Source organism: Seriola lalandi, unplaced genomic scaffold (assembly GCF_002814215.2).
Source record: "Seriola lalandi dorsalis isolate HSWRI2012SDOR001 ecotype SW California unplaced genomic scaffold, Sedor1 jcf7180002054354, whole genome shotgun sequence".
Lineage (NCBI taxonomy): Eukaryota > Metazoa > Chordata > Actinopteri > Carangiformes > Carangidae > Seriola > Seriola lalandi.
Genome location: NW_019524907.1, coordinates 434,150 through 458,914, shown reverse-complemented (window position 1 = coordinate 458,914; position 24,765 = coordinate 434,150). Strand labels below are relative to the sequence as shown.

General features: G+C 42.5%; 1 protein-coding gene across 1 annotated transcript; it reads right to left on the bottom strand.

Moving 5' to 3' along the window:
• Positions 1-4,057: 4,057 nt before the first annotated feature.
• ubald1a (UBA-like domain containing 1a) lies at positions 4,058-23,338 on the bottom strand. Its single transcript, XM_023408126.2, has 3 exons — positions 22,680-23,338; positions 21,890-21,949; positions 4,058-6,498 (listed from the first exon to the last, which is right to left on the bottom strand). Exons 1-3 carry the CDS (start codon positions 22,785-22,787, stop codon positions 6,175-6,177), a joined length of 492 nt encoding a protein of 163 aa, XP_023263894.1. The 5' UTR covers positions 22,788-23,338; the 3' UTR covers positions 4,058-6,174.
• Positions 23,339-24,765: the final 1,427 nt, after the last annotated feature.

Sequence of the window (24,765 nt, the reverse complement as noted above, 5' to 3'; positions counted from 1 at the left end):
ATTGATTCTTAAAGTTGACATATTGGCATCTTGAAGTTGATACAGCAAATGTGCAGCAGCAAATCGCTACCCATTTTCACAGCCAATAGATCCAATAGACTTTTAAGTTGCTAAATTCTCCACTATGTTAGCAGCTAACTGCTAACTAACTGTTTGCTGTTTGGTGTAGTGGGTTTATCAGAACCTTTCGTCTGAAAACGTTCGCCTGCTGCATCTGGAAATGAGGTTGACAGGAGAGTTGAAACTGAACCAGAACAGTAAAGTTGCGACTCATAAAAACCAAAACTATGAACTGAAACATGGTAGAACACTCTGTAGTGCTGAGGGGTGAGATTTACTTTGGCTTTGTCACTATCAGAAAACATTTTATAATACAAGTAGCCTCTTTCTAAAAAGTTTAAATGTGATACTGAGGGTTTCTGTAAGTTAAATTAGCATCTGTGGCTATAGGGGATAATAAAATGTGAGCAACTCATCGTTGTACGAAAAGATAAAGCAATGATTATTAGCATTGTAGCAACAGCAGCATAACTCATATCTTAGCCACAGAGTCGCCGTCAAAGCCTTATGAAAACTTAGCGCAGTAGCTGTTCAATGCTAACAAAATGACTGGTCTTCTGTCTTTCTTAAAGTGATTTCACTTTCAAAATCTCACTTGAAAGTAAAATAAAAGATCCAATTATTCAAACTATTTAACCACACTGTAACTTTTTTTGGAAAGAGCAAAGAAAGCAAGTGAAAAAGGCAAATTCTGAAGAAAGGCGGTTTCATTCGTCTATTTGAGGCAAAAGGGCTCATGGGACTTTAAATGTGTCTTAAATTTGCATAAACACCAACGAAACCAGTGGTGTATAATCATCTTTACTCCAGAGTTATTTGTTCATGGCTCAAACTGCAGTTAAACTAAACATGAAACACGACTTCTCGGAGGCTAAGTCTGAAATTCAAACAAAATACAAAGGAAAAAAAAGTACTGTCACAGATTTGGTCACTGGAGTCTGAAAGAGGTTTGGAAAAATACACAAGTGAGTGGAGGGGAATTACCATGAACAAACAAACATGGCCGGTACCATGGTATATCACTTTAGATGTCCCTTTGTACATTTTAAAAGCCCCAGTCGAGGACATTTCTGAGTTATTTCAGAGGAAACAAACAAGAATCTGAGAAAACAAGAGACAAGCTGAGTGATTGATGTGGCGTCATTAAAACACACGGCTTCTCATTTTCCGAGTCATTTCTACCGGCTCTGAACTTTGCCTGGTGCTGACAAGACATGAAGCATCGTTCTCTCAATGAATCTTTGGGGCTTTTTCATTTGTGCTCGTCTCCCGGGGCACAGTCCAACGCCCCCTCGACTGGCAAGTAAGGTTTTTCCTTTGTTTCATTTTTTCTTGTTAGAGGTCAGAATCATATTTGAAAGATCTGCTGATGAATTTGAGATAATAGTTTTTTCCTGGATATGAAACCTTTCATTCAGTTGACATTCAATTGCACACGTGTCACTTAACTTGTTCTCAGTCTGACTCATATTCTCTCTCTCTCTCCACCTAACTGCCAGATGCAGGGTGTACGTATGTATAGTGTGTGTCACTTTTCTCCCACTTCCTGTTACTAGCTGCAGCTTGTCCAGTGCAGAGTCTCCACCTGTAGAAGACAACTAGGGGGAGGTGAGGTGCCAAGTTACAAACACAACCCAATGTCACTGTGTCCGTTCTGCTCCCCTACCTGCCTCCACACAGTGTGCAGTGTCCTCTGCCCCCCCGCCCCCCCCACCCACCTGCATACCTCACAACCACCTTGTCCCATTTCTACAGAGCAGGTCTTGAACACTGTACCTGATAATATAATTCCTATATGTACTGTGTAGTTTTTTAATCAACATTTCTCATCACTTTCTCTTTCATCTGTCTTTCTAAAAAGCTGAAATATGACAACATCACTCCAGTGCCGTAGATAGTTAATACAGTTAATGCAGGAGCCAATGATACAGTGCTTACCTTCGGTCACAGCTGATGTGCATCCAGAAAGGGTAAAAAAAATTAATAAAAAGTGAAATTGAAATGGGCTTTAATGTTTCAAAAATAAAGATGCTCTATGGATTTATCTTGTAAACAAAAGTTCAGTTTGTATTCAGCGTTTCTCACCAAAACTAAAATTATTATTAAAAAAAAAAAAACATTTAATTCCTCATAAAACATCTGCAAAGCTGATTATAAAATATTTAAAATTCTGCATTTTATCAGCCTTCTGTGCGTGAGTGTGGACCATGGACAAAAACATAGCTCCACAGCGCCTCCAGTGGTCAAAAACTCTACAGGGTACCTTTAAGTTAAATTAAAACTTTTTTATTTGCAATATAATTTTGTGCTGTAAATCTGATTTGTGGTGAAATACAAGTCGGCAGCTTGAAATAAAAAAAGGCCCGACAGAGGCTGGAAATCGTCTCAAGAGTAGCCTCATTTGTTTACATATACATATTAAGGTCAAACAAATTTACCAGGGGTGAACGTCTCAGTGCTCGACAGTAGCTAAACAGTAGCCTATAGTTATGTTTACACATGAGGCGAGACAGCTGTACTGACAGTGCGCCATCTGTGGTGCTGTGTTGTGTCCACACCGTCCAGTGACCCAGAAAACAACATCCTGGTTTAGTGTGAAGGAGAGATAAACTGAGCAGAGCTGTAGCCCTCCACCACAAAAGTGGCAATTTGCATAAACAGTATGTTTTGGATGACTGCTGCACTCTCCCGTAAACAGATAGACAAACAGATAAAGCGAGCTGTTGCTTTTCCTGTTTTTAAACATGTTGTTTTGGGTAACTCTTTCCAAGGAAGTGTTGATGTCGGAACAGGAAGTGATTTACATTTCACATCCACAGTTTGGAGTGAATTGAAGACGAACCGGATGGTTTGCATGAGCAGTTACACAGTAACCACGGTGCATGTTTTCTGGGTGAACTTTGAGCTGAGGATATTGCCAAACTAAAAAGAGAGTCTGTAAATTATTTTACAAAGGCGAACCGGCGGCCTGTCACAGCATAGTCTGAAAAAATGTAAAGTGGCGCAATTATTATTATTGTATCACATCTTCATTATTAAGCAATGGGGGCCTAAAATCTTCATTTACTGGCCTTTATATGCCGGGTCAGGCTGTGCTGCTCTTGGACAAACCCTATGTGTTTATTGCTGTTCCTGTTCCCACATGCTCGGATGCACTGCAGTACTCGGATGCCAAGTTGTCGGCATTCACCCCCGAGCTCTCTGAAACACTCACAGCGGCTCAGAGACTGGCAAAGTGGCTCACGCAGCAATCAGCAGACGGGATCTCTCTTATTTCCTGCCGAGGAGGAAGCTGTCGGGAGGTGAGCTGAGGACACGGAGAACTCTGTGACCCTCCGTTACCACCACCAACAACACCACCACACACCACACCACTGGCATGTGGGTGTGTGTGTGGTGGGTGTTTATCTATGGCGATTGCGTGTGTGTGTGTGTGTCTGTGTGTGTGGGCAGCTGGTGTTTGTTTGTGTTTACATCTAAAGAGCTGTGGACTCAGAGAGGCGAAGATAGCGATGGCCGCAGAGCTGAACTCCCTCTTTTCAAATGCCTTTCTCCCTCTTCTCCTCCATTTTGGCTTTCATCTCCGGCCCTTCCATCTTTAGCCGCGGAGCATCAGACAGATTGTTTAGTTCTCACACACAGACAGCGAGAGACAGACAGACAGGCGGACGGACGGAGAAACAGAAAAAGACGGAGAGGTTTGTAGAACAAGATTTTGTAGTCTGGCTGGGTGACTGTTTTAAATCCGGCTGGCTGAGAGGTAGCCAAGTGTGAGATTACGATGCATCCATCTTCCTAGTGTCATTATTTAACACACTGTTCTGGTGTCTCTCGTTCTCTCACACACACAAACACACACACACACACAAACACACACACACACACACACACACACACACACAGAACAGAACTATATGATAATTTATGTGGGCCCCTCTATATTCAATCTGTTCAAACTGTAGTACAAATATTCAAACACACCAGTAAACAATGCCAATTAGGTTGACATACAATATTTATTTAGGTTCACAAAAATGATAAGTTAATTATCAGGTAGTCCACAAATATTGTGGGAATGGTCTCATACAGTCATACAAGGGGGGAAACATACATGAGAAACCATTTAGGAACAGGCCCACCCGGAAACGCTCTGATTTAACCAAATAAAGTATGAAGCATGGAAAAAGGATGAACTCAAACATTAGTTTAGTCTAAAATAATAAAAAGGAACTTGGTTATTTATTCATTATTATATCCATAATTTTTTTCCTAATCCTCTTTTTTAAAAAAAGACCCTCAGCTATTCAAAATATCTCTTCTTACTCTCTCTTCTTTTATCGAATGTAAAAATAATCCGAACAGGACAAACTAAAAAAGGGGCAGACCCTGCATTTAAAATATTGCCGTATATCAGGGTCATCCCTGAACTGTCCCTCAGCAGTGGAAGTGGACCAGGGACTGGTCAAAACTAGAGACCTAAATGTTGTAAAAACCCCTCTTTAGTACAGTATCTGAGGGTATATATATATACTGTGTATCTGAAAGTAGTCTGTAGTGTCCCCAAATAGTCTGTGGTGGGCTTCCCAAGCTGCCCCACACCCACTTTCTCCTCTTTTGTTTCTCATATCTAGCGAGACACTTTGCACTATTGCATTTCTTTTTCACTTTGGGAATAACACCCACCACCCCACCCTCAGCTTTAACTCCACCCCCCCCTCCCATAAACATGTCTCGACCTCATGTATGTTTGCTACAAAAGATGTTACACGTTATGAACACATCATGCAAAGTGGCAATTCTGTTTACAAAGATGGAGTAGTCGTGTTTTGTTTTTTTTTTGTTGTTTTTGTTTTGTTTTTTTAAATCTGTAGCTGTTTTAGCTGCGTTTGATTCACTCTTTCCAAAAGAAAAGAAAAGAAAAAAGAAATCAAGCTTAAGTCCCACCCAAGTTCAAAGCCACTTCCCTTAACCTCTCAACAAAAACAGAACAATTAGCATTATAAACGATATTACATTAAACCATGATTTCTCATTTTCCTTGTAATAACCCAAATCTCCAGAGAAAAAAGTATACAGTGGACAGTTGTAGTCTGAGTCCAGGTTTAAAACTGTGTCAGGAAAAAGCCATCGCAGCGAGGATCAGGTAGCATCAACCAGAGTGGCTGCTGCCTTTAAGAAAAAACCTTTAAAAACATGTCCTGTGTCGGCGGCGGCAATGGTTGGTTTAAGAAGAATCCCTGATTGGCTGAAAGAAGTCAGGTGACCACCAGGTGAGGTAAGAAAAGTCCCACCTTTGACGATGGGGATGACAGTATGGAGGTGTTTCTTCTAGACCCTAGTGTGTGTGTGTGTGTGTGTGTGTGTGTATGTGTGAGAATATATATATGTATGTATGTATGTATGTGTATGTATGTGTGTGTGTGTGTGTGTGTGTGTGTGTGTGTGTATACATTTTTGATTACAAACTTGACCACCCGCTCACATGCGTACACACTCACACTCAAGTGCGTGATGATTTTTGAGTCAATCTAAAACACTGCATTGCAAGTTCCTCTCTCCTCATGCAGCACAGACAGTCGCAGAAACACAGAACGCCAGTGACACAAAAACACTGGCTGAAAAGATGAAAAACAAAAAAACAAAACAAAAAAAAAACTAAACAAAAAACAGAAAATTAAGTTTGCTGCCTTGAATGTCCTTGAACATCACATAGAATCCTTGGGCGTGACAATTTTTTTTAAATTTCTGTTTTTTTTAGTTCAATAATATTTCTCTTATCTATGCATTTACTTAGGAAAAAACTAACAAAGATTTCAGTTGCTCTCTTATTACTATGTGTGTGCGTATCTTTTTTTTTTCGTTGTTTTGTTTTTTCTATTTTTGTCGTTGACGTTTGCATTGGTTTCTCCTCTTCTTAAATTGTCCACGTTGAGTTTTTCTTGGTTTGCGTAGTTTCCATCTCGTTCCATATCCATCCGTCTTTTAGGGAAAAAAGACCAAAACCCATTTTTACCCACTTATCATCTCCCACCCTTCCCACCCTCCCCACTTTCATACCCTATTTCCTTCCCTCCCCCGGGGTGGAAGGGGGGCTTTTCAGTCCCGTGCGGCCCTTCATCTCTCAGCCTCCATCGCTACACTAGCCTTCTGCTCAGCGCCTGCGTGCGGGTTTACGCCCGTAGGCCAGGCAGGGCAGGGCTGCGTGGGGGGCTGCCCCTGAGTCCAGAGTCCCTGTGGAGGTTGCGGCACATTAGGTACGTTTGGTGAGACCCCCCAGCCGCCGACCTGGGGGGGCGGGGGTGAGGTGGCCATGGAGGCGGCCATGGGGCTGCCACCGCTGCCGCTGTTGAAGCTCTCGGACGCCTTCAGCCGTGAGAACATGGTCAATGCGTCCGGGAAGTTGGGGGGCGTCGCTGGTGTGTTGGCTGGGGTGCACATCTGGGAATGAGGAAAGAGGACAGAGAGCGATTAATGCATATCCAAAACAGGAAACCCGAGAAGACATCGATATTACATCTCTATATTCTTAGAGTGAAAAATCTGTCAACTGATAAACAGACTGGAGACTGGCTCTAGATGAATTTGACAAACATTTTTTTCACTATTTCTGACACTTGAGCAGCTGAAAACATTTGTCATTCAATGCAAAATTAATCAGCAACAATTTTGATAATTGCTTTTTTGTGACTTTTAAGCTAAAGTAGCAAAAAAACAAACAAACAACTATTTCCAGCCTCTTCAATGAAACCAGGCAAATCTTTGTGTCTTCTGACAGCAAACTAAATATGTTTGGGTTTGGGTTTATTGATCAGATAAAAGACAATGTGACTATATGATTAATTGAGAAAATTATCTGCAGACTGTTAAATAATAACAATCACTGAAGTTATTCTTTATGCAGAAATGTCAAACATTCATTGGTGCCAGTTTCCTGATGTGAGGATTTCCTGCTTCTCTCTGGTTATATCATTACCATCAATATATCATAACCAGCAATTAAAAGATGTCACCATGGGCTTTTTCCTTTTATACTATTTTATAACATTAAAAGATGAACGCATTAATCATTAAATTGAGACAATAATAACTTAACAGAGAACATGCAGTGAACCTGCTGCTTCCAGCTGTGGGTTGTGTCACAAGACATAGCAGACACCACAATCTGTTTTACTGAGACTGCAATCAGTGGGGAAATTAGTATCTCTTCCTCGTCTGATTATTGACTGTCACTGTGAAGTGGTGAGCCTATACAGACATTTTGCTCTTTGATAACAGCTACGACGCCAAAATCTAATTTTATTCTCCAATGTAGCAACTAGAAAAGAACATTCCTCCAGAAATATCTCTCACAAGAAGCAGTGTTTAAAACACAGTTATTGCTTTAAAAGGAGGCAGACTGTTTTGTGTAGCTGAAGGGGATTTTAGGGGAATCCCACTCTCTGCTTCCCCAGAGAGTCCTGATGATGACATTAAAGTCCTTTGTTTACATCCACTTCCTGTTTCAAGTACAATCAGATTTAGCAGAGTAGATGAACTTGGTCAGATCGAGATTGCGGACGCACACACACACACACACACACATGCACACACACACAAGCAAAAACACATACAGACACACACCTCCTTGGCCTTGTTATATTCCTGCTCTGACCTGCTCCGACCCTCCTTTGTGCCAGCGCTGTTATTGTTCTGCTGCCAGGAGTTCCTTTAGTGGCACACCCCGAGCACACACAATACACCCGTGTGCCAAAAACAGCACTGGACCTACCACCCTGGAGCTGACAGGCCATATGAACAACATGTTTGGCTGTTCGAATACAGCATGCCTTCATCATCATCATCCTCACTAACACAGCTTCTCACCCATTGCCTCATGCCCTTCTTCCTCTTCTGTGCCCCCCCCCCCCCCCCCCCCCGTTCACTTGTGATCAGGAAAACAACAACCTACTGTATTCCACAGGGAAGCAAAGGTGGAGCTATGTTTAGCCAGGAGGCTTGCCATCTAAAAATAAGAGCCCGGGCTGAGAGAGGCTAACAGGGCAGGCACCTACATGGCAAAATAATCCTAAATCACCAGGCATAAGTAGTGGAAGAAAACAGCTTGGCAACTCCCAGGATAAGGATTTTATAAGATCAAATTTACTTATGACTCAAGAAAAACTGACAGAGTACGAGTCTGGATTCGAATTAAAGTCTATGTACTGTGCAGTTTGCACCCAGAGCCCTGGATATTGTTGCGGTTCCTTTATTAACATCTTTTCCCCTAAGTGTCGTCAAAGTTAGAATTTTTTCTTACAACATCCAGAAAACCTTTTGTTTTGGGCTGGGGGTTGGGGGGGGGGCGATTTTCTGGAATTGGGAGTCATAGGCTCCATGAATCAACCACTGGGAACAGCAGCTGCAGTCACACATGAACACTGGACAAAAAATGTTAACACACTAAAGAGGAAAAAAAAAAAGAAAAGCTGGAGAACAACAGTCCACTTGCTGACAACCAGATCTCAGGCTGACCTGTGCTATCTAATCTACCCTTGGCTCCATCACCCTCGCTTCTCAGATTGAGGCATGCAGCCTTAGCGCACATGCAAGCCTCTACAAAAACAACAGAGTGACAGGAACACCACTCCACCCCTGGGGGTGTAATTGGACTACCTTGCCCCCTAAAAGTGCTGCGGCTTGCAGGCTTGGTCCTGCGAAAACGCGGTCTGAGGCCGCGGAGAGCCGGGCCAGACCAAGCCAGGGGTTCTCAGAGTGGCACGCTGTTATGAAAGGTGAGCGTGTCAACGATGCACTCTGACAGGAAACGCTGGCTCATGTCTCTGAGGCCGTTTCCTGCGGTAAAGAGACACCCTGGAATGCTGAAGCGACCTCTGTGATCCTTCCTGTTCTTGGCGGTGGAGGCGACTGGTTGGATTTCTTAAAACCTCGTGATCAGTTCGAGTCTGTGTGAGTGGTGCTCAGATAGAAAACAATACATGAGGCCTGCTGCCTCCGAGTTTACTGCCAAGGAATGGAAAACAAGCCAAAAACGCTGACACATGACCTTTCATATTGTCCACTGGGACCTTTGCATCTGACTTACTCATCCATAAACACACACACACACAAGCAGGTATAAGTATACACCTGCAGTCAGCTTGTAGACTATACATTTCTTCTTGTAGTGATTTATCTTTCAGCTTGTCTTCACTTTTAAACAGTAGACCAAAAATAAGCAAGATGACAGAGGGAGGCTAACGACAAAACCAACTTCAAACACCTCGTGTGTGCGTCTCACAAATGCCCACCTCACACTCCGTCACTCATGAAATAACGCAACACACCTCCATGTGTCTGCATGTGTGTGACTGTTTGCGCAGGAGACCTTGGACAGAGTCATGCACGCAGACGGTATCGACCCACAGGGAAGAGGATCGGGTCCAGAGACGCAGCAGCTGCCTCTCAGTGCCAGGCTGTCGGAGTTTGGATCTGACTGCTAATCTGACACTTTGTCGCTGATAGAAGCTTCAGCAGAGTCCAGAACTGTCAGCATCACTGTGGGTCCAAAAGTCTGAGACCACCTTCCTTACTCTCACACTTCTGGACACCACTGCACATACAAAGAAACAACATATCTTCTACAAATCAGACACAAATACAGGATTTACATTATGTCTGCCATTATAGATTATGTTTTTATATATATTTTCTTTAAGTACGGTATTCGAGGACATGACCTGTCTGTTGTCAGAACAGTGAAAACAACACCTGAGGTAAAAAGCTCCACAGGATTTCCTCCACACAGATTAAAAACACAGCTCTGGTGCAGCACACGGAGGAAGCAGGTTACTGTGTGTTTTCCCTTTGTGTGTATTAAGCAGCTGAGTAGCAGATTAATTCTCGCTGCACCGAGACAGAAAAATACTGCAAAGAGCTGCTGACGCTGCTGCGTGCAGATTGAGGTTCAAATCCAACTGGCTCTTGCACAACTGGCGGGCACGTGGGCTATCTGCAGTCACAACATGAAGGTTAATAATTCCTTTGAGAAAAACACACACAAACACACAATGTAATGTGTCTACAGAGGGTTTGCGGGTGAATCACACCTACATAAAGGCAATATGAGGTGAGAGCCATGTGAGATATGTGTAGCTGACTTATTGAACTGATATGGAATAAAGCAGGCACATGTGCGTACACGTTTTTATTTGTTCCACCTCATTGATATAAAAAGTTGAATTCTTTTATATTGCCCTTTTTTACCTGCAACTACTCAAGACTAAGATATAAGATAAAAAACAAACTAATTTTGTAAATATGAATCATGCATAAACATATCAAACATTTAAATGAGCCAGTTAGTCAGGATACATTTTGGCTGTGTACCATTTCCCTTCTTTCATTGGTTATGAATCATCCAATTTACTTGGTATTCTTCAATATAAATAAGTCATTTAAAAGTATACAGATAATGTTGTGACAGATATTTGAGATTGTGGCCAATTTTGTTCATGTTGTGATAAATAGCAGCGTCTTGTAATCCTAAATATTTGGCATGAAATGGAAATAAAAATCTGTAAAAACTGTCAGGCTCTATCATAGATAAACAGTCATGAAGTATCTGCAGGCAAATTTTAGCTAAAGAGCAAGAGCAAAGAGCAGGAAAGAAAGAAAAGTATATGCAGCTACTGTTTGTTTTGTGAGCATGTGCGAGTTCAGTAATGTTCAGGGACAAAGCGAGAGGTCTGCTGAGGTAAACTTGCTTTCAAATAGAGGTTACTGTGACACGGTAAATTGTCTTCTCTTCTCCAAAACACTATGATGTCACTTGAGAAGCGTTAACTCAGTAAACCCAAATTAATGGCTGACTGTGGGTTTTGTTAGTTAATTAAAAATCCTGCAGGATCATTTAGCAAAAATACATATTTTTAAAATATTTAAAAAAACAGATTCCCAGTCCAAAAAGCACCAAAACAATCATTCAGGTAATATCTTGTTACGTCAGACAATTAGAAAAAGATGTTAACAGCACTTGTTTTATCAACGTGAGCCCTTCATGACAACATATACAACAGACCGTGTGTTACAGCAGCCATTTGTTCAAGATCTACAGATGGAGAGACGGAGGAAATAAAAGACAGCGAGAGCGAGTTTGTGTTCAAAACAGAGCCGACGGAGAGCGGTTGCCATGGGGACGGTTGTTATGAGGAAGCAGCACAGATCTCCTGTTGACGGGACGAGGCTGAGGCAAGGCCTGGCTCTGTGGCCGCGGCGGCCCGGCCCTGTCCACCCTCTCTTCAAGTCTGTTTGCCGAGCGCAGCACGAGGAACGAGAGGCTGACTGGCAGCGACCACTCTAAACATGCCAGTCCTGAGCCAGCGGTGGGGCTCCACAAACCTTAAACACTCCTCCGTTTGTGTACATACGTGTCTGTGTGTATGTGCGCATGTTTGTCCACAAACACAGATGAGCTGGAGTTATTTCCAGTCTAACCAACCACATTCCTCAGGAACATCAAGTGTGTGTACGTGCCGGGCTGAGAAAGAGAATCTCTCTATCCTCGTGCATACTTGTGCAGAGGGTCCAGGTACTTCTGGTGACCCAGACTGACCTCCTGCATTCAAGGGTTTACCTCAGTGCTTCTACCCAACCCACCCACACACAACACACAACACACACACACACACACACGACACACACACACACACACACACACACACGAGACACACACAGATGACACACACACACTCTTATTAATCTCATTTCATACTTCCTGGATGTTTCCGTCCAGCTGTCACAGGAAATTTAAGCCAAGTTTAGCATTAAATGAAATGTTTGTTTCCATTAATTTAGCTTCCTTATTGACCAAAAAAGTTATATTCATGACAAGCAAATTACTGTTGTCTAGTTCCAGCTAATGTTGGCTATGTTTTATGCTGTCAAACAGAGAGATAAATACACAAGCAACGGCACTTTAGGACCAGGTCTGCATCACTACTTATTCAAACTTAATATCTTTGCTAAAAAATCTAAAAATCTACTTTAAATAAGGCTAAAAGGCTTTGTAGTGTTTTCATATTTATAGTTGCCTGGATCAAAATTGACAAAATAATACTTGGAACCCCAGTTTCTCCCTTTGCTGAAAACATGATTCTGAACCTACGACACGTCTGTTTTCTCTCCCGTCTCTATCTTCCTCTCACTTCCTTCTCCCCGTCTTCTTCTCCCTCCTCTGTCTGCGGCTTGAACAGTTCACACATTCTGTGTCAGCGCTTGGAGCAAACTGTGCTGAGGGATCTGTGAGACACGAGAATGGCGGTGAAACATGCGGCCTGACGTCTCCGTCATCGGGCCCACGGTCGTACTAAAACTGTGTCTTCTGTTTGGATTATAACATTTGTCTTGCTGTGCAATCTAAGATGTATACTGATAGAAAACTGACTTTCAGCAGGATGAATTCTGCTGTATAGCTTATAATAATACTCTGACACAAAATGACACTTGTCTGACACTAAAAACAAATGAAGCTGTGTGTGTGTCAGGCCTGAAAATTAGTTTTGGACTTCCTTTAAGCCAGTTACTTCACTCCTGAAGATTAGGAAATTTGATTTGTGGATTTTAGGTATTATTCAAAACAACACACGCCGGCAGTGACTGGTCAGAGAAAGCTGTCAGGAAATGTGTCTTCACTCCAGTAAGTCTATCGGTTTGCAAAATAAAACAAGCTCTACAACTGTAAAAACAAGACTAGGTGTCTGCATTGGTGGCTTGACTGTTGTAGTAAAGCCACCAGGCACGCACACTTCAAAATGTTTATTTTGTAATTCTTTAAACCTCAAGGCAATGTATGATGTTTAACCGCCTACAGCTCAGCTTAAAAAGTTTGGTTATGCATAACTGTAATAAGGTCTTCCACATGTTTCCAGACCTTTTACTCTTGGCTACTATTTTGGATTCTCATAAAAATGTGGCAGTCAACTGGATCAAATCATTCCTCATTTAAAAGAAGACACCATACTACAACAACGTGTGAGCTGACAATTGATAGAACACAACATCACGTTAAAAAATATAACTATGACACACCTTTCCACAGAGAAATTAACTTTCCATATTATTATTATTTTTTTTTAAATGATCTCAGACAGATGTGTGGTATTCCTGGAATCACATCTCCACATTGTTGTTGGACATTTATGAGAGCATTCCTCTCTTGGTTTGGCTGCACAAGGACAGGCCATGTCACGGCTCAACAGGCCTCAACTCTCTGAGCCTCTTGTTCAACGTCGATGGGTCTCATTGCTCGTCTTCCAGCAACGTTGAATGACCTCATAATACTGGGCAAAAAGTTTTCCACTGAAGCTGCTGAACACAGTACAGGACACAGCTGAGAGGTGTGTAAAGCTGTGCAACAGCGAAAAAAGGAAAATGTAATCACACTCAAAATAAGTAAAAGAGAAAAGAGATGAGACATGAACTGACTGGTGGCTATATCTCTACTAACTGGTGTTAAGTGCTGGATTGTGTGGGAAGATGCTTGGTTTCCACTGGCATCAGGTCTGAACTAGTCTGAGGTGCATTCACGTTCACATTCACAGCATGTTGGAAATAATTTGAATCCATTCTGAAAAATAAATTATTTTGATTTGGTTTGTTTGGGCATGTAAGAACGATGCCATTCAAACCTGGCAACACTGACATCACAGCTCTCTGTCAATTTGTTAAAGCTAGTAATGCAATCTGAACAGCTGACATGAACCCCAACACGCAACGTTTTGTGGGCCGAATGCTGATCTCTGATTGCTATTAAGTACTCATAGCTTGAACTCCAAGATTAACAAGATAAACTGATGTCACACTTGGCCTCAACATGATATGAAATGTCTCCACAATCTATCAATTCACTGGCAAAGAGCAGAGGCAGGTCTGTTGTGTTAAGCTAAGGTTACAGGAACTGGAATGGGATGTTTTGACTCCCATATGCATATCTGTATCCTCAACAGATGACAGTTTACCAAAACTGTGTGCAATAAACATGCTAGTTGTGAGTCCATGTGACGTCCGATTACTAACATTCAAGGCCTGATTTATTTGTAGTTTGGCAGCGTGAAGCTAAATGAAGCACAAACACACATGCCACAAAATAAACCTTCCCATTTATGGATCATACAAGAGGCAAACTGCAAATGTGACTGCAGCCTAATACTATTGCTTTACTGTCATTAATGTAATTGTAGGGCTGATTCTGACTGATGCCCTGTGAGGACTGTGAAAATCAGGGTTAAATGGAGGAGCGAGGCAGATTAAAGTTAACAGAGGACAGGTGAAAAAGAGGGGAGCTGTGAGTAAAACAGGTGCTGAAACAACACGACAGAGGATAACAGAATAAAGACAGAGAGAGGGCAGGCTGCATAGACCATCACTGCATTAACTGTACATGATTTTTCCTGCCTGTTAAATATTTAAGTAGAGTGCTCTTATGGTGTGTATGTCGCCTGGCACTGTTCTTTCTGTTTTGGAGCTGCAGCTCTGCAGTTGGATCCCAATGCAACCATGACCTACTAACAAGTGTGGCGTGCCAACTTTGCTAACCCTAACAGAGATAATGAGTCATAAATAATAATACTTGGTTATAAATAATAGTTGTGTATTTGTACACTTGGGAAGGTAGATGTTTTTTATTGCTTCTTGAAATTGAACATACAACCTATTTACCTTAAAAAAAACTCCCCAATTCAGAGTTTCAACAGATCAGACCAATCAGAATAAAGTGGAATAACACATCAACTGCAAATACTTCTACATATTTCAGAGCTACTCCATGCTGAACTTCAGGTAATTTATTGTAAGGAGGAAAAAAATTAAAACAACAGGACTTCTAATCCATCCATCTGTTTGCCAACATCCTCTCCATGCTGTGCAATGAAATCTGCCATTCCTTCATACACGTACTGGAGGTTTGGCAGCAGTTAATGTCACCACATCATACGGAAACCTGACGAGCAACTCTATGCGTCTGTGTTTTATTATCCCATCACATAGCTCACCAACATGGAGGAGACAGTCACGTTTTTTTGGGGGGGGTGGCTGGATGTCAGGACTTGATGTTTCTTTCCTAAACAAAATGAAGGCGGCTGACAGGTGTTACTGAACGTTTCCAGTGACCGTCCCCTCCCTTACCCATGACCCCTCGCTCCTTCGACCTCTCCCACCACCTCGCAGCTAAGTCTGTGTATGTCTCTGTGTGAGTTAATATTGTGTACACTCAGGGTCATGGCAGGATTTGAGCTCACGGGGAACTCGGTTGATCATTAGCCAGGCTGTGCTCTGTTTTCGCGTGTATTCAGACACTGTATATTTAAAAAAGAAGGAGAATGAGAAAGAAAAGACAGAAGGTACGACAAAAAAAAGGAACCGAAACGGAAAAAGAAAGCAGCTAAAGACGGAAGACAGGAGAACTGGGTCTGAGTGGAGCATGTGGTCTATTCGACCAACTGCACACACTGCACTGCTCACAACAATGGCTAACAGGCTAACAATAGGTGTTCAGTGGCCCACTCGTATCTAGAAAAAAGGGGTTTGGCCTGTCGACTGGTAACAGGCTGGCAACAGAAACTACTAGGCCAAAGGTCATCGTGAGGGAGAACAACACACGATTACGATACAAACATTCAGCTTGAGCTTGCCAACATATCTTTCTTAAGGCTACGCGTACACTGCGGATCAAATTAATTTGTCTCTCACCTCACAGGTAACACGCATGTTAGGTTTTCTAATCTGTGTCAGTTTCCAGTTTCAATCTGAACCACTGAACACTATCTGAAATATTTGAAATCTCAAATGAAAATTTCTCAGTGCTGCTGTCACAAAAGGCAAATTGAGTAATTCATCTGAGACAGCAGCATACCCAATCCTGACTGGAGCGCTTGCACAGATGACAACAAATGCTAGGATGGAAAAAAAATAGTTGGTTGTTCAAGGCGATTTCTAAATTCAAAATGCAAAAGGTCAAACGCTGCTTTCTCAAACCCAAATAATCAAATAGGTTTCATCTTGCCTCCAGCGACAGATCAGGAATCTCTGAAGTGAATTGCACTGATATATATATACATACATACAGGGGTCTAAAAGTTACCCTACACTTTAGGAGCCCCGCCCGTGTGTGTGTGTGTGTTTATATGTACACATATTATCCAAAATAAGAGAAGTAATTGAAGAGCAGAGGTGAGGGTGAACATGATCACTCAGGGACTGGTGAGGTGTCAAGGATCATGAATGTGAGCCAGGAAAGCAGGAAAGGGATGGACGAGGCTACGTAAGGTGACAGCACAGGAATTGTAGGTCGAGGTACCAGCGGGCCGGCGCTCACAAGCCAGCTGACGTGAGCCTGACTACAGTGTCACAGCTAACCTGAGCAAACAGGCTTGTGAGACATAATGTTACAACCCTGTCTCTTCATGCAACAGAAAAGGTTCCCATGTGCTGCTTGTGTTTCCTGAGCCATAGGCCTTACCCCTTGTGTGTCTTTGAGTGTACTCAGTGACTCCAAGAATCAGTGTGAAACCCAATCTAACTCCACCGCTCATAAACACATCTGGTCCTCGCAGCCATCCCACATGGATTCCCATTCCCTGAGTCCCTTGAGCCAAAGTTCCTGTGTGTGTGTGTATGTGTGTATGTGTGTATGTGTGTATGTGTGTGTGTGTGTATGCGTCTGTCTCTGCACACATGGCTTTGTGTGTGTGGTTAGGGTTCTGGGAAGCTGTGCTCCTGGAAACATGCAGGGCAACACGCTGGAACACGCAGTGCACAGGCCAAGCCTCTTCAGATGTGGCAAACTGCTTGGCATGGCTATACGACACGCGGGTACAGACAGACAGACAGTCAGACAGTCAGACAGACAGACACACAGGCACACACACAGGCACACACACATAGATCCGGGCACAGATACATGCACATCCATTAACAACATTAACAGATCTAGACATGATTAACTCTGATATCTGAGACACACTGCTGCATGCACACCCAGGGTATTATAACTACACACACATACTCATGAAGTCACATTCAAATACCCAAACACTGGGTAAAAAAAATAAACTGGATTTCACCTCACTCTGTACTTAATAACTCCTGTAAGTAAAGTCTGCAGCAGGACAGAGAACACCTTGTCTGTATTGTGGCAGAGACACAGAGCAGCTCTGTTTTAACCCAGTTATTGTATCTTCTATTCAAATACCTGGCATTGCCCTGCTATTAGCCTGTTTCACCCTTAGTGCTGGCCAAACACCCTTCCACACTTGTTTTCATCAGTTCCTCCCTGCTATCTAAGAATCCAAGTATCCTTTATGTACTTTAGTTAGCTTTAGTCCATCCCTGACGATAAACCGATAGAAGTAAAGACAGAGAGAGAAGTAGGAGTCGTCTGTGTTCTCATGCCATGATTTATGAAGGTAATTATACCTTTGCTCTTCTGCGTGGGCACACACTTCAAATCTCAGTCAGATGAGATCTCACATGAATAAGAAAAGTTTGGATTTCTAAGAATCCTTTTTTAAGCCACACCCGGACACCAAAACCAAAATGTTTGTAGTTACCAGAAACACACATACACCAAACCCTCCTCCTTATTCTTGGTGGGTGTTCATATTGCCAGGAAACAGCCTTTAAACAGCCTCACGCCCACTTTTTATCACTTGCCCCGCAGTGCCCAACGATGTTCTGCAACGTCACACTGCCGAGCAGTCGGTGCTGAAGGTTGCCCTTCATAAAAATCCTACCTTCATTCACCTTGTGCGTGATTCTGGTGACGAATGGCAATTACAGCATAATAAAAGGGGGAAAAAAGCTATCATTGAAAACCGTGGAGCTGTTTCTTCATGATTCTGTGGGCTGCAGAATGTGGGCCAGGCTCGACTGTGTTCGGCAGTAGGAGGAAACAGTAAAACGTCTTTGAATGGATACAGATGAGATGAGTTACAGCTTATATTTAGCTAATTGGATCACTTAAATAAGAAGAAATGGGAAAAAGGCCAGAGCCACACAATCAGGACAATATTCCTTACAGTTTAACAGGACTTTGCAAAAGAGGGAGGGTGTTTCTTTGTTTTTACTTCAATACACAAGAATATTAAAGTGAAAACAAGAGGCAGAGATAAAGTAAGATATGATTCAAGAGGGAAAGGAGAATGTGAAACACTTCTTGTGGAGATTTTTCTTCTTTTTTTTTTTTTTATTACCCTGACCTACTAAAGACAACATACTTTTCAACACCACAGTCCTGACTTTACTGCAGGCCTGCCACATGACAACCTCTGCAATTTCTTTATTAGCCATAACGCTGACAGAAAATTACATGCGTAACCCAGGCTTTGTGGCTTAGTTAGTTCGTTTCCCCAGCTTAGTCACATGATGGGGGGGGGTCACATGTTCCCAGACGGCAGTGGAAGTCATCCAGCTGGGATACTTCCTCCTCTTGTGGTAACATGAGGATTCATTCACTTTATTGTGGCTGTATGTGCCCCACATGGAGAGATATAAATCATGGAAACACTGATATTGGTATGAACGTACAGTGATGTGTCAGTGTTTTTTCCTTCCAAATTCACGGAGACAGTTGAAGACAGGCAGCTGATACACTGTCCGGACTGGATCACTCAAAAACCATGACCGAAAAAAACCTCTCTCATGCACACAAGAAACTATTAGTTCTGAGGGAATCTTTCTTCTATGCACAAGAAACAATCTGAGGTAGTTTTGCCTACGAATGACCAGTGATTTTCAAACAAGGAGTCAGAAATAGCTCAGACTTTACATAGTCAATCCCTTAAAATGAGCTTGGGATATCCCTAGTATGTGTATGAAAACAAATAAAGGCTGGGGTACAGGACTGTGTGCATAATATTTGATAAAAGCACCAAACAGCCGGAAGCAACAGAAATACTTTGTGCATTCCAAGTGTGAGCGAACATGCTGACACTCTGTTTTGAAGGTGGCAGCTGCTTTGAGAATGAGGCTAAAACAAGTGGACGAGGAAAGGACACTGTGATAAAATTATCAAACAAGAACAAGAACGGCAAATTGAATTCCACAGCCTCATGTTTTGTGTCTGTAAATAGAGAGAGAGAGAGATAAAGAGAGAGAAGGAGGGAGGCAAGAGGAGTCAGAGTGTACAAAGTAAAGACAGAGACAGGGAGCTGTGTTTTTAGTTATACCGGCCCCCTTCTGCTGTGAAAGGGTCCATTTTGGGTCGGTGCGAACGTTGCATCCTGTAGGAATGTGGTGTGGTTGCAGTGTTTGTGTGGGCTGGGTGTGTGTGGAGGAGAAAACTGGGAGTAGACGGGGAGGGGTTGTACATAACACAGAGCAGAGGTTGGACTGAACTTAGGGTCTGGGTGTCCATCATGGAACATAGATGTAAGCTTCGATGATTTCATTCAAAAACAAAGAGATAAACAGACAATATTTTCATGGCAATACTCACATGTGGCTGAAACACGTATCGTGTACACAAACACGAGAAAGCAAAAAATAAACAGTCTTAAATGCGTGCCTGTGCAGAGATTGTAGCTCTTTTGCATCATGTGCCAAAGCAATGGCACTCCCCTCGGTCTGGGATTGTTAATGACAAGAGCTTTAGCTAAATCCCCCAGCATTCACAGCATTATGCAAGACTGTAATGGTGAGCGGACCAACTAACCTCACTATCTGATATTTGATACAGGGTATAAACATCTGACATACAAAGCACAAATAACATATTAACAAAGTCGACTGGTAACTTCTAACCAATCCTCACGAGCCAGGCTTTTGTTTAAGGCTAACGTGTTTTTATTAAACAACAGCGCTTTTGTTTGCAGGATAATTTTCCTCCCATGATTCCAAATTTAGATGGGAAAGTGATTTGGTACCCCACATTCAAGCCTCATACATTGTGTTTGGGCCTCCAAAACAGTACCATAAACCAGTTCACTGAACAGCATCCAACCACTAACTGACCTACATGACGTCCTAACCTGCCATGCTGCGAAGCGCTGCATGTCTACGGGCTATCTGTGGGGGCTGTTGGGGTCGGGGTGAGGCCTCTAGCCTAAACAGCAATCTCAAGGATGAGTTCAGTTTGTGTTTTAACACAAAACACTGATGCAACATCACGTATAACAGAATTGTAACGAAATGCAGTTAATGCTTACTCTACACTGAAGAGAGAGCGAGCACAGGAGAGAGAGAAAGGGAGAGGGAGAGAGAGAGAGAGAGAGAAAGGGAGTTAAGAGTGAGAGCGAGAGCAAGAGCAAAGTGGATTAGATTTGTATACCAACGAACACTGTGGCCTGATAAGCTGCAGCAAGGTTGGACACGCTGCCCTACTGTAGTACTGTTGTGACTCAAACACATACACCCACTGTGTGCATGCACAAAATACAAATGCATGCATGTAAAGTATGAAAGCAAAAACTGAAATGCACGCACATGCCAGCATTATGCAAAAAACAAAACAAAACAAAAAAACAGAATGTCAACTTGTGATTATGCAAGAGCATGCCTATAACAATAACACCACAGGCACACGTAGCTGCTCCGCGTTCTGACTTTCATTATTCAGTGTCTGCAGCAATCGAGCTCAGCCATATTTGGCAGACAGTTTACTCTCTAAATTAAAGTGACACATTTCATGAGCTAAATAGAGGACTGAGATGCTCTTATTTACTGATCTGATGTTAAAGGAGGTCTGGCTTTCTTTCTTATAATAAAGCTGTGATAGAAGTGATTCATCTCACCGTGAGCCATTTCTATGCTGACTGGCAATGTTGCGCTAACTCTGAGGATATAAAAAGGCACACACCCTCACAAAGAACGCAATAAAAATCAAATCCTCTTTTTTCCCCCGGTCTCTCTCCCTTTTCTCTTAAACAGCAAAGCCAAAAAATGTTTAGCAGTTTGATGACTGTGTTTGCCACACAGACACTGAGCCACATACACACAAACAGAGAGTGAGCTTTAAGAGAGCTAAAATAAATGATCAACAATTTCACCCAAAATCCCCTCGCATCCATGTCAGGCTCTTCCAGAGGGCAGCTGTTGCTGTATGCTGCGATGCATGCAGCTGCAAACAAAGGCTTGTGTGCTGCCAAAGCGGGCTGCTGCTAAAAGCCCAAATACTGCTAGTGTTTCATAATGTCAAACCCCTGTCTGTGTGTATATGTGCGTGTCTGTGTGTGCGGAGAGTCTCCTACAGCCTTAACACCTTCCAGCTTGCCCCTCTCTGATTTGTCTGCTCCTAAAAGTCTCCAATGTGTGACGTGTCGGGGGCAGTAACAACCCAATCAGGGCGAAACAACTGAATTACCCAAGGCAGTTGCAACAGCACAAGGGTCTATTTGTGAGAGGTAGCTGTCTTCTTCCTGGAAATAAGACTTTTTTTTTTCCTCTTTTACCCAGAAACTGAGGCGCACCTCCTTCCATTATGCACCTCAGTTGATATAATGTAGAATGAGGAATTTCATATATCTACATTTATCATTCCCACTCCCTCTATCTGCCATGCAATCACACATACACACACACTCAGTCTCTCTCTCTCAGTTCAATGTGGCTGCTGCGGCTGCATGCCTGCCTGTGTGTTTATTTCTGGAAGCTCACAACATGGCCGACATGTGCTTTGTTATTGTTAGTACAACATCATCCCTTCTGGCCTATTACGGCTGTTCATCGGCTCACATCCCACCCAATACAACACAGTAGCCTTAAAGAAATAGCATCTAAAAAATTATGTTTGATATCATTCAATTAATAGTGTAAAAAAGTACATTATCATCACCCCCTTCCTCCTCCTCCTCGCACTCACCATTTGATGATGATGGCCATATGGAATATTTGTTTCTTGAAAAAAGGCACTGAGGGCAGTCTACAATAAAACACAGAGAAGATTAATTATATTTCGGTGCCACTGTTGTACATGTCAGAACAGGAGCATTGTATACAGCCAAAGGCGAAAGAGATTCGACCTAGCGTCGCGTCAGTGTTGATATAAATAAAAACCCAAACAGTACGCTAGCCTGCGGCGAAGGAACACGAAATGTACAAGCTAAATCTATACTCTGTTCACCGCAGACTAAACAATAATGTATCAGACTACTGTTTTGTAGGCTAGTCGATACAACACGGCAGTCATCTTTATTGCGTAATAGCACTCGCTGGCCTCGCCTGTTCACCACTGTCATGTGTCGGATTATAGTATTTAATCTAGAGTAAAGTCTAATTGGATACGGTGGCTGTACGCTTCGCCCTACTGCATTGACTGTGTGTCCCCTACTGATTTAGTCTGGCTAAAACACAGATATTTCTACTTTAAATACAGCAACAACAACAACAAAAAAACAAAACTTCTGGCTTTTGAGTGGGACCGACTCAGGCCACATAAAAAAACGGGTAGATGTCTTAACACTGACGCTTTGTCTTGTGTTGAATTACTGGATCTTCAAAAGTGGCGAGAGGCACGCGGGCGAGGTCCGGTCAAAACTAACGGTCGAACAGAAATAAACATTAGCCGTGTTAGCTAACGACACCTCGCTAGACACCGAGGCTAAAGCTTTATCGTTTCTCTGTTTTCTGTTTTCTTTCTTTTTTTTTTTTACCTCGAACTGCCAATGTGCCGCTTGCAAAAGCTGCTTCGCCTGGTCTGCCGCACAACCCGCCGTCAGGACGAACTGGTTAATCATGACTTGATGTTTGAGTTCATCCATTTTCGACGAAAGCCCGTGTCCTACTCGCGGCGGCTGGCTCTGAAGCAGACTTTCGACCGTTGTTCCTCTTATTTCTTCACTCTAGTTGAATTCCGTTCCTCTGCCTCAGTCGTCCACCATTACAGCCGGTTGAGCAAACACAAATATTTACTGTAGGAGCGGTAGTGGAAGGAACATGACGTGATTGACAGAAGGACGCAGCCAATCAATGGAGAGCATCGCCGGTGGGATTTGTATGCTGCAAAGCTCAGGGTCTCGGATCGATGTGTCTTTCGCGGTCTGACGAGGCTTAATGTCGACACTTACAGATACATTAATCGAAAATAGTTCACCGCAGCGAGTGTTTTTTGTAAACGACGGTCCGTGTGAGGCGTTGAAATCACCGCGATTGGGGTGAATGCCCACTGGAGGAATCCCAGAAAGGGTTTGTTTTGGACTACAACTCCCGTGAGCGCGCGCTTTGTTTGTAAAGCTCCAGAAGGCAGACTTTTGTGAATGACGGCTGCTCTCGTCCAATTCCCAGGCGCGCTGTGTCACTATCTTGCCAAATATGGTAAACAAATCCACCATCGCCAATTACATCGCTCGGAGTTAAGTTAGGGACAGCCGACAGCCATGGGTGCACATGCAGAAGCGCTATGTCTACTTCTGCGCACCCCTTCTCATAAATCCGCCTCTGTGTGTTTGTGTGTGCGTCCTATCAGTGCTGCTATTTATCTGCACACATCAGTGCGGACTGCGGTGGTACTACAACCCTTACTCATCCCCATTTCTCCTTTGTTGTAGTAACAAAGTGAGCGCAGGCTTTCATAGATGGATTGCTGGGAAATTGCATTGAGGCTCGCTCCAACACACTACAGCAGGTTAGATACTGGGTGACAGGACTTAAAATGAAACCAGGTTAGAGTAGAGAATATAGTCTGTTATGCATTTCAACTCCCAGTTTAATCCAGATCACCATTAGGGCGCATATCAAAGATTTAACTACCCTGTAACTATAAACTACTGAAGTAAATGAGCACATAATAATGAATCGTTAAAACAAAATGGGACGATTTATTCTTTATAATGCCAGTCGATTGCCAATGTGATTTAAAGATGAGAATACAGCCATTTGTCTCATCTTAAACAAAGGTGGTACCTGAAAGGCAATGAATGAACAATACAACAGAGTTGCACTGAGATTATAATCTTAAAATTATTACTCCCTTGGTTTTATTATATTTGAAAATACCCTATTACCATCTAAGTCAACAACAAACCGTTTGCTTTTCCATTTACACAAGTGGATGAATCAGGGTCAGTAAAGGAAGATCTAGGTTTCTAAAGCATCAGTTTCAGGGCAGGATGTGAGAATGAGCCCTCAGAATTGTGGGTAACTGTAAACTGTAAACATTATTTTATCAATGGCATGTTTGTAGCAGCACTAGTGGTGAGAGGATGGAGGAAAGATTGGACAGAGAGACACCTGCTGGTGAAATAAAGCACCTCGAAAAGAAAACAAAAAGCATTTACTGTAACAGTGGGAGAATTTGAGGTCATTGATATCCATAGTAATAAAATCATATTTTTACATTACTCAATAACTTGGAGATTTCACAATATTTATATTCTAATGTGACCTTCAATACAATCTAATTCTATGTTACTTACAGCCTCATTGGTGTCATTAATGACACTTATGATTTAATATACTTTCAATCAAATCAATTCAACCTACTCATTTTTAGGGCTGCGTGACAAGGAAAATATCAAACTACAGAGGCCAAAACAATAACATTAAATTTACAATATATCAGGGGAGCATTCAGGACCTCTAAACTATGTCCAAGTTAGTTTAGTGACCACTCTCTAGTAAGTCTAAATATGTTGGTGTGGTCATCTGTTGGTCCTCCACTTTTTCCCTAAAAATGTATTTGCCAGCTTCACAGTTAAGCAAAGGACATAAATGATGGGACTTTCTGAATTAAAACCCTTG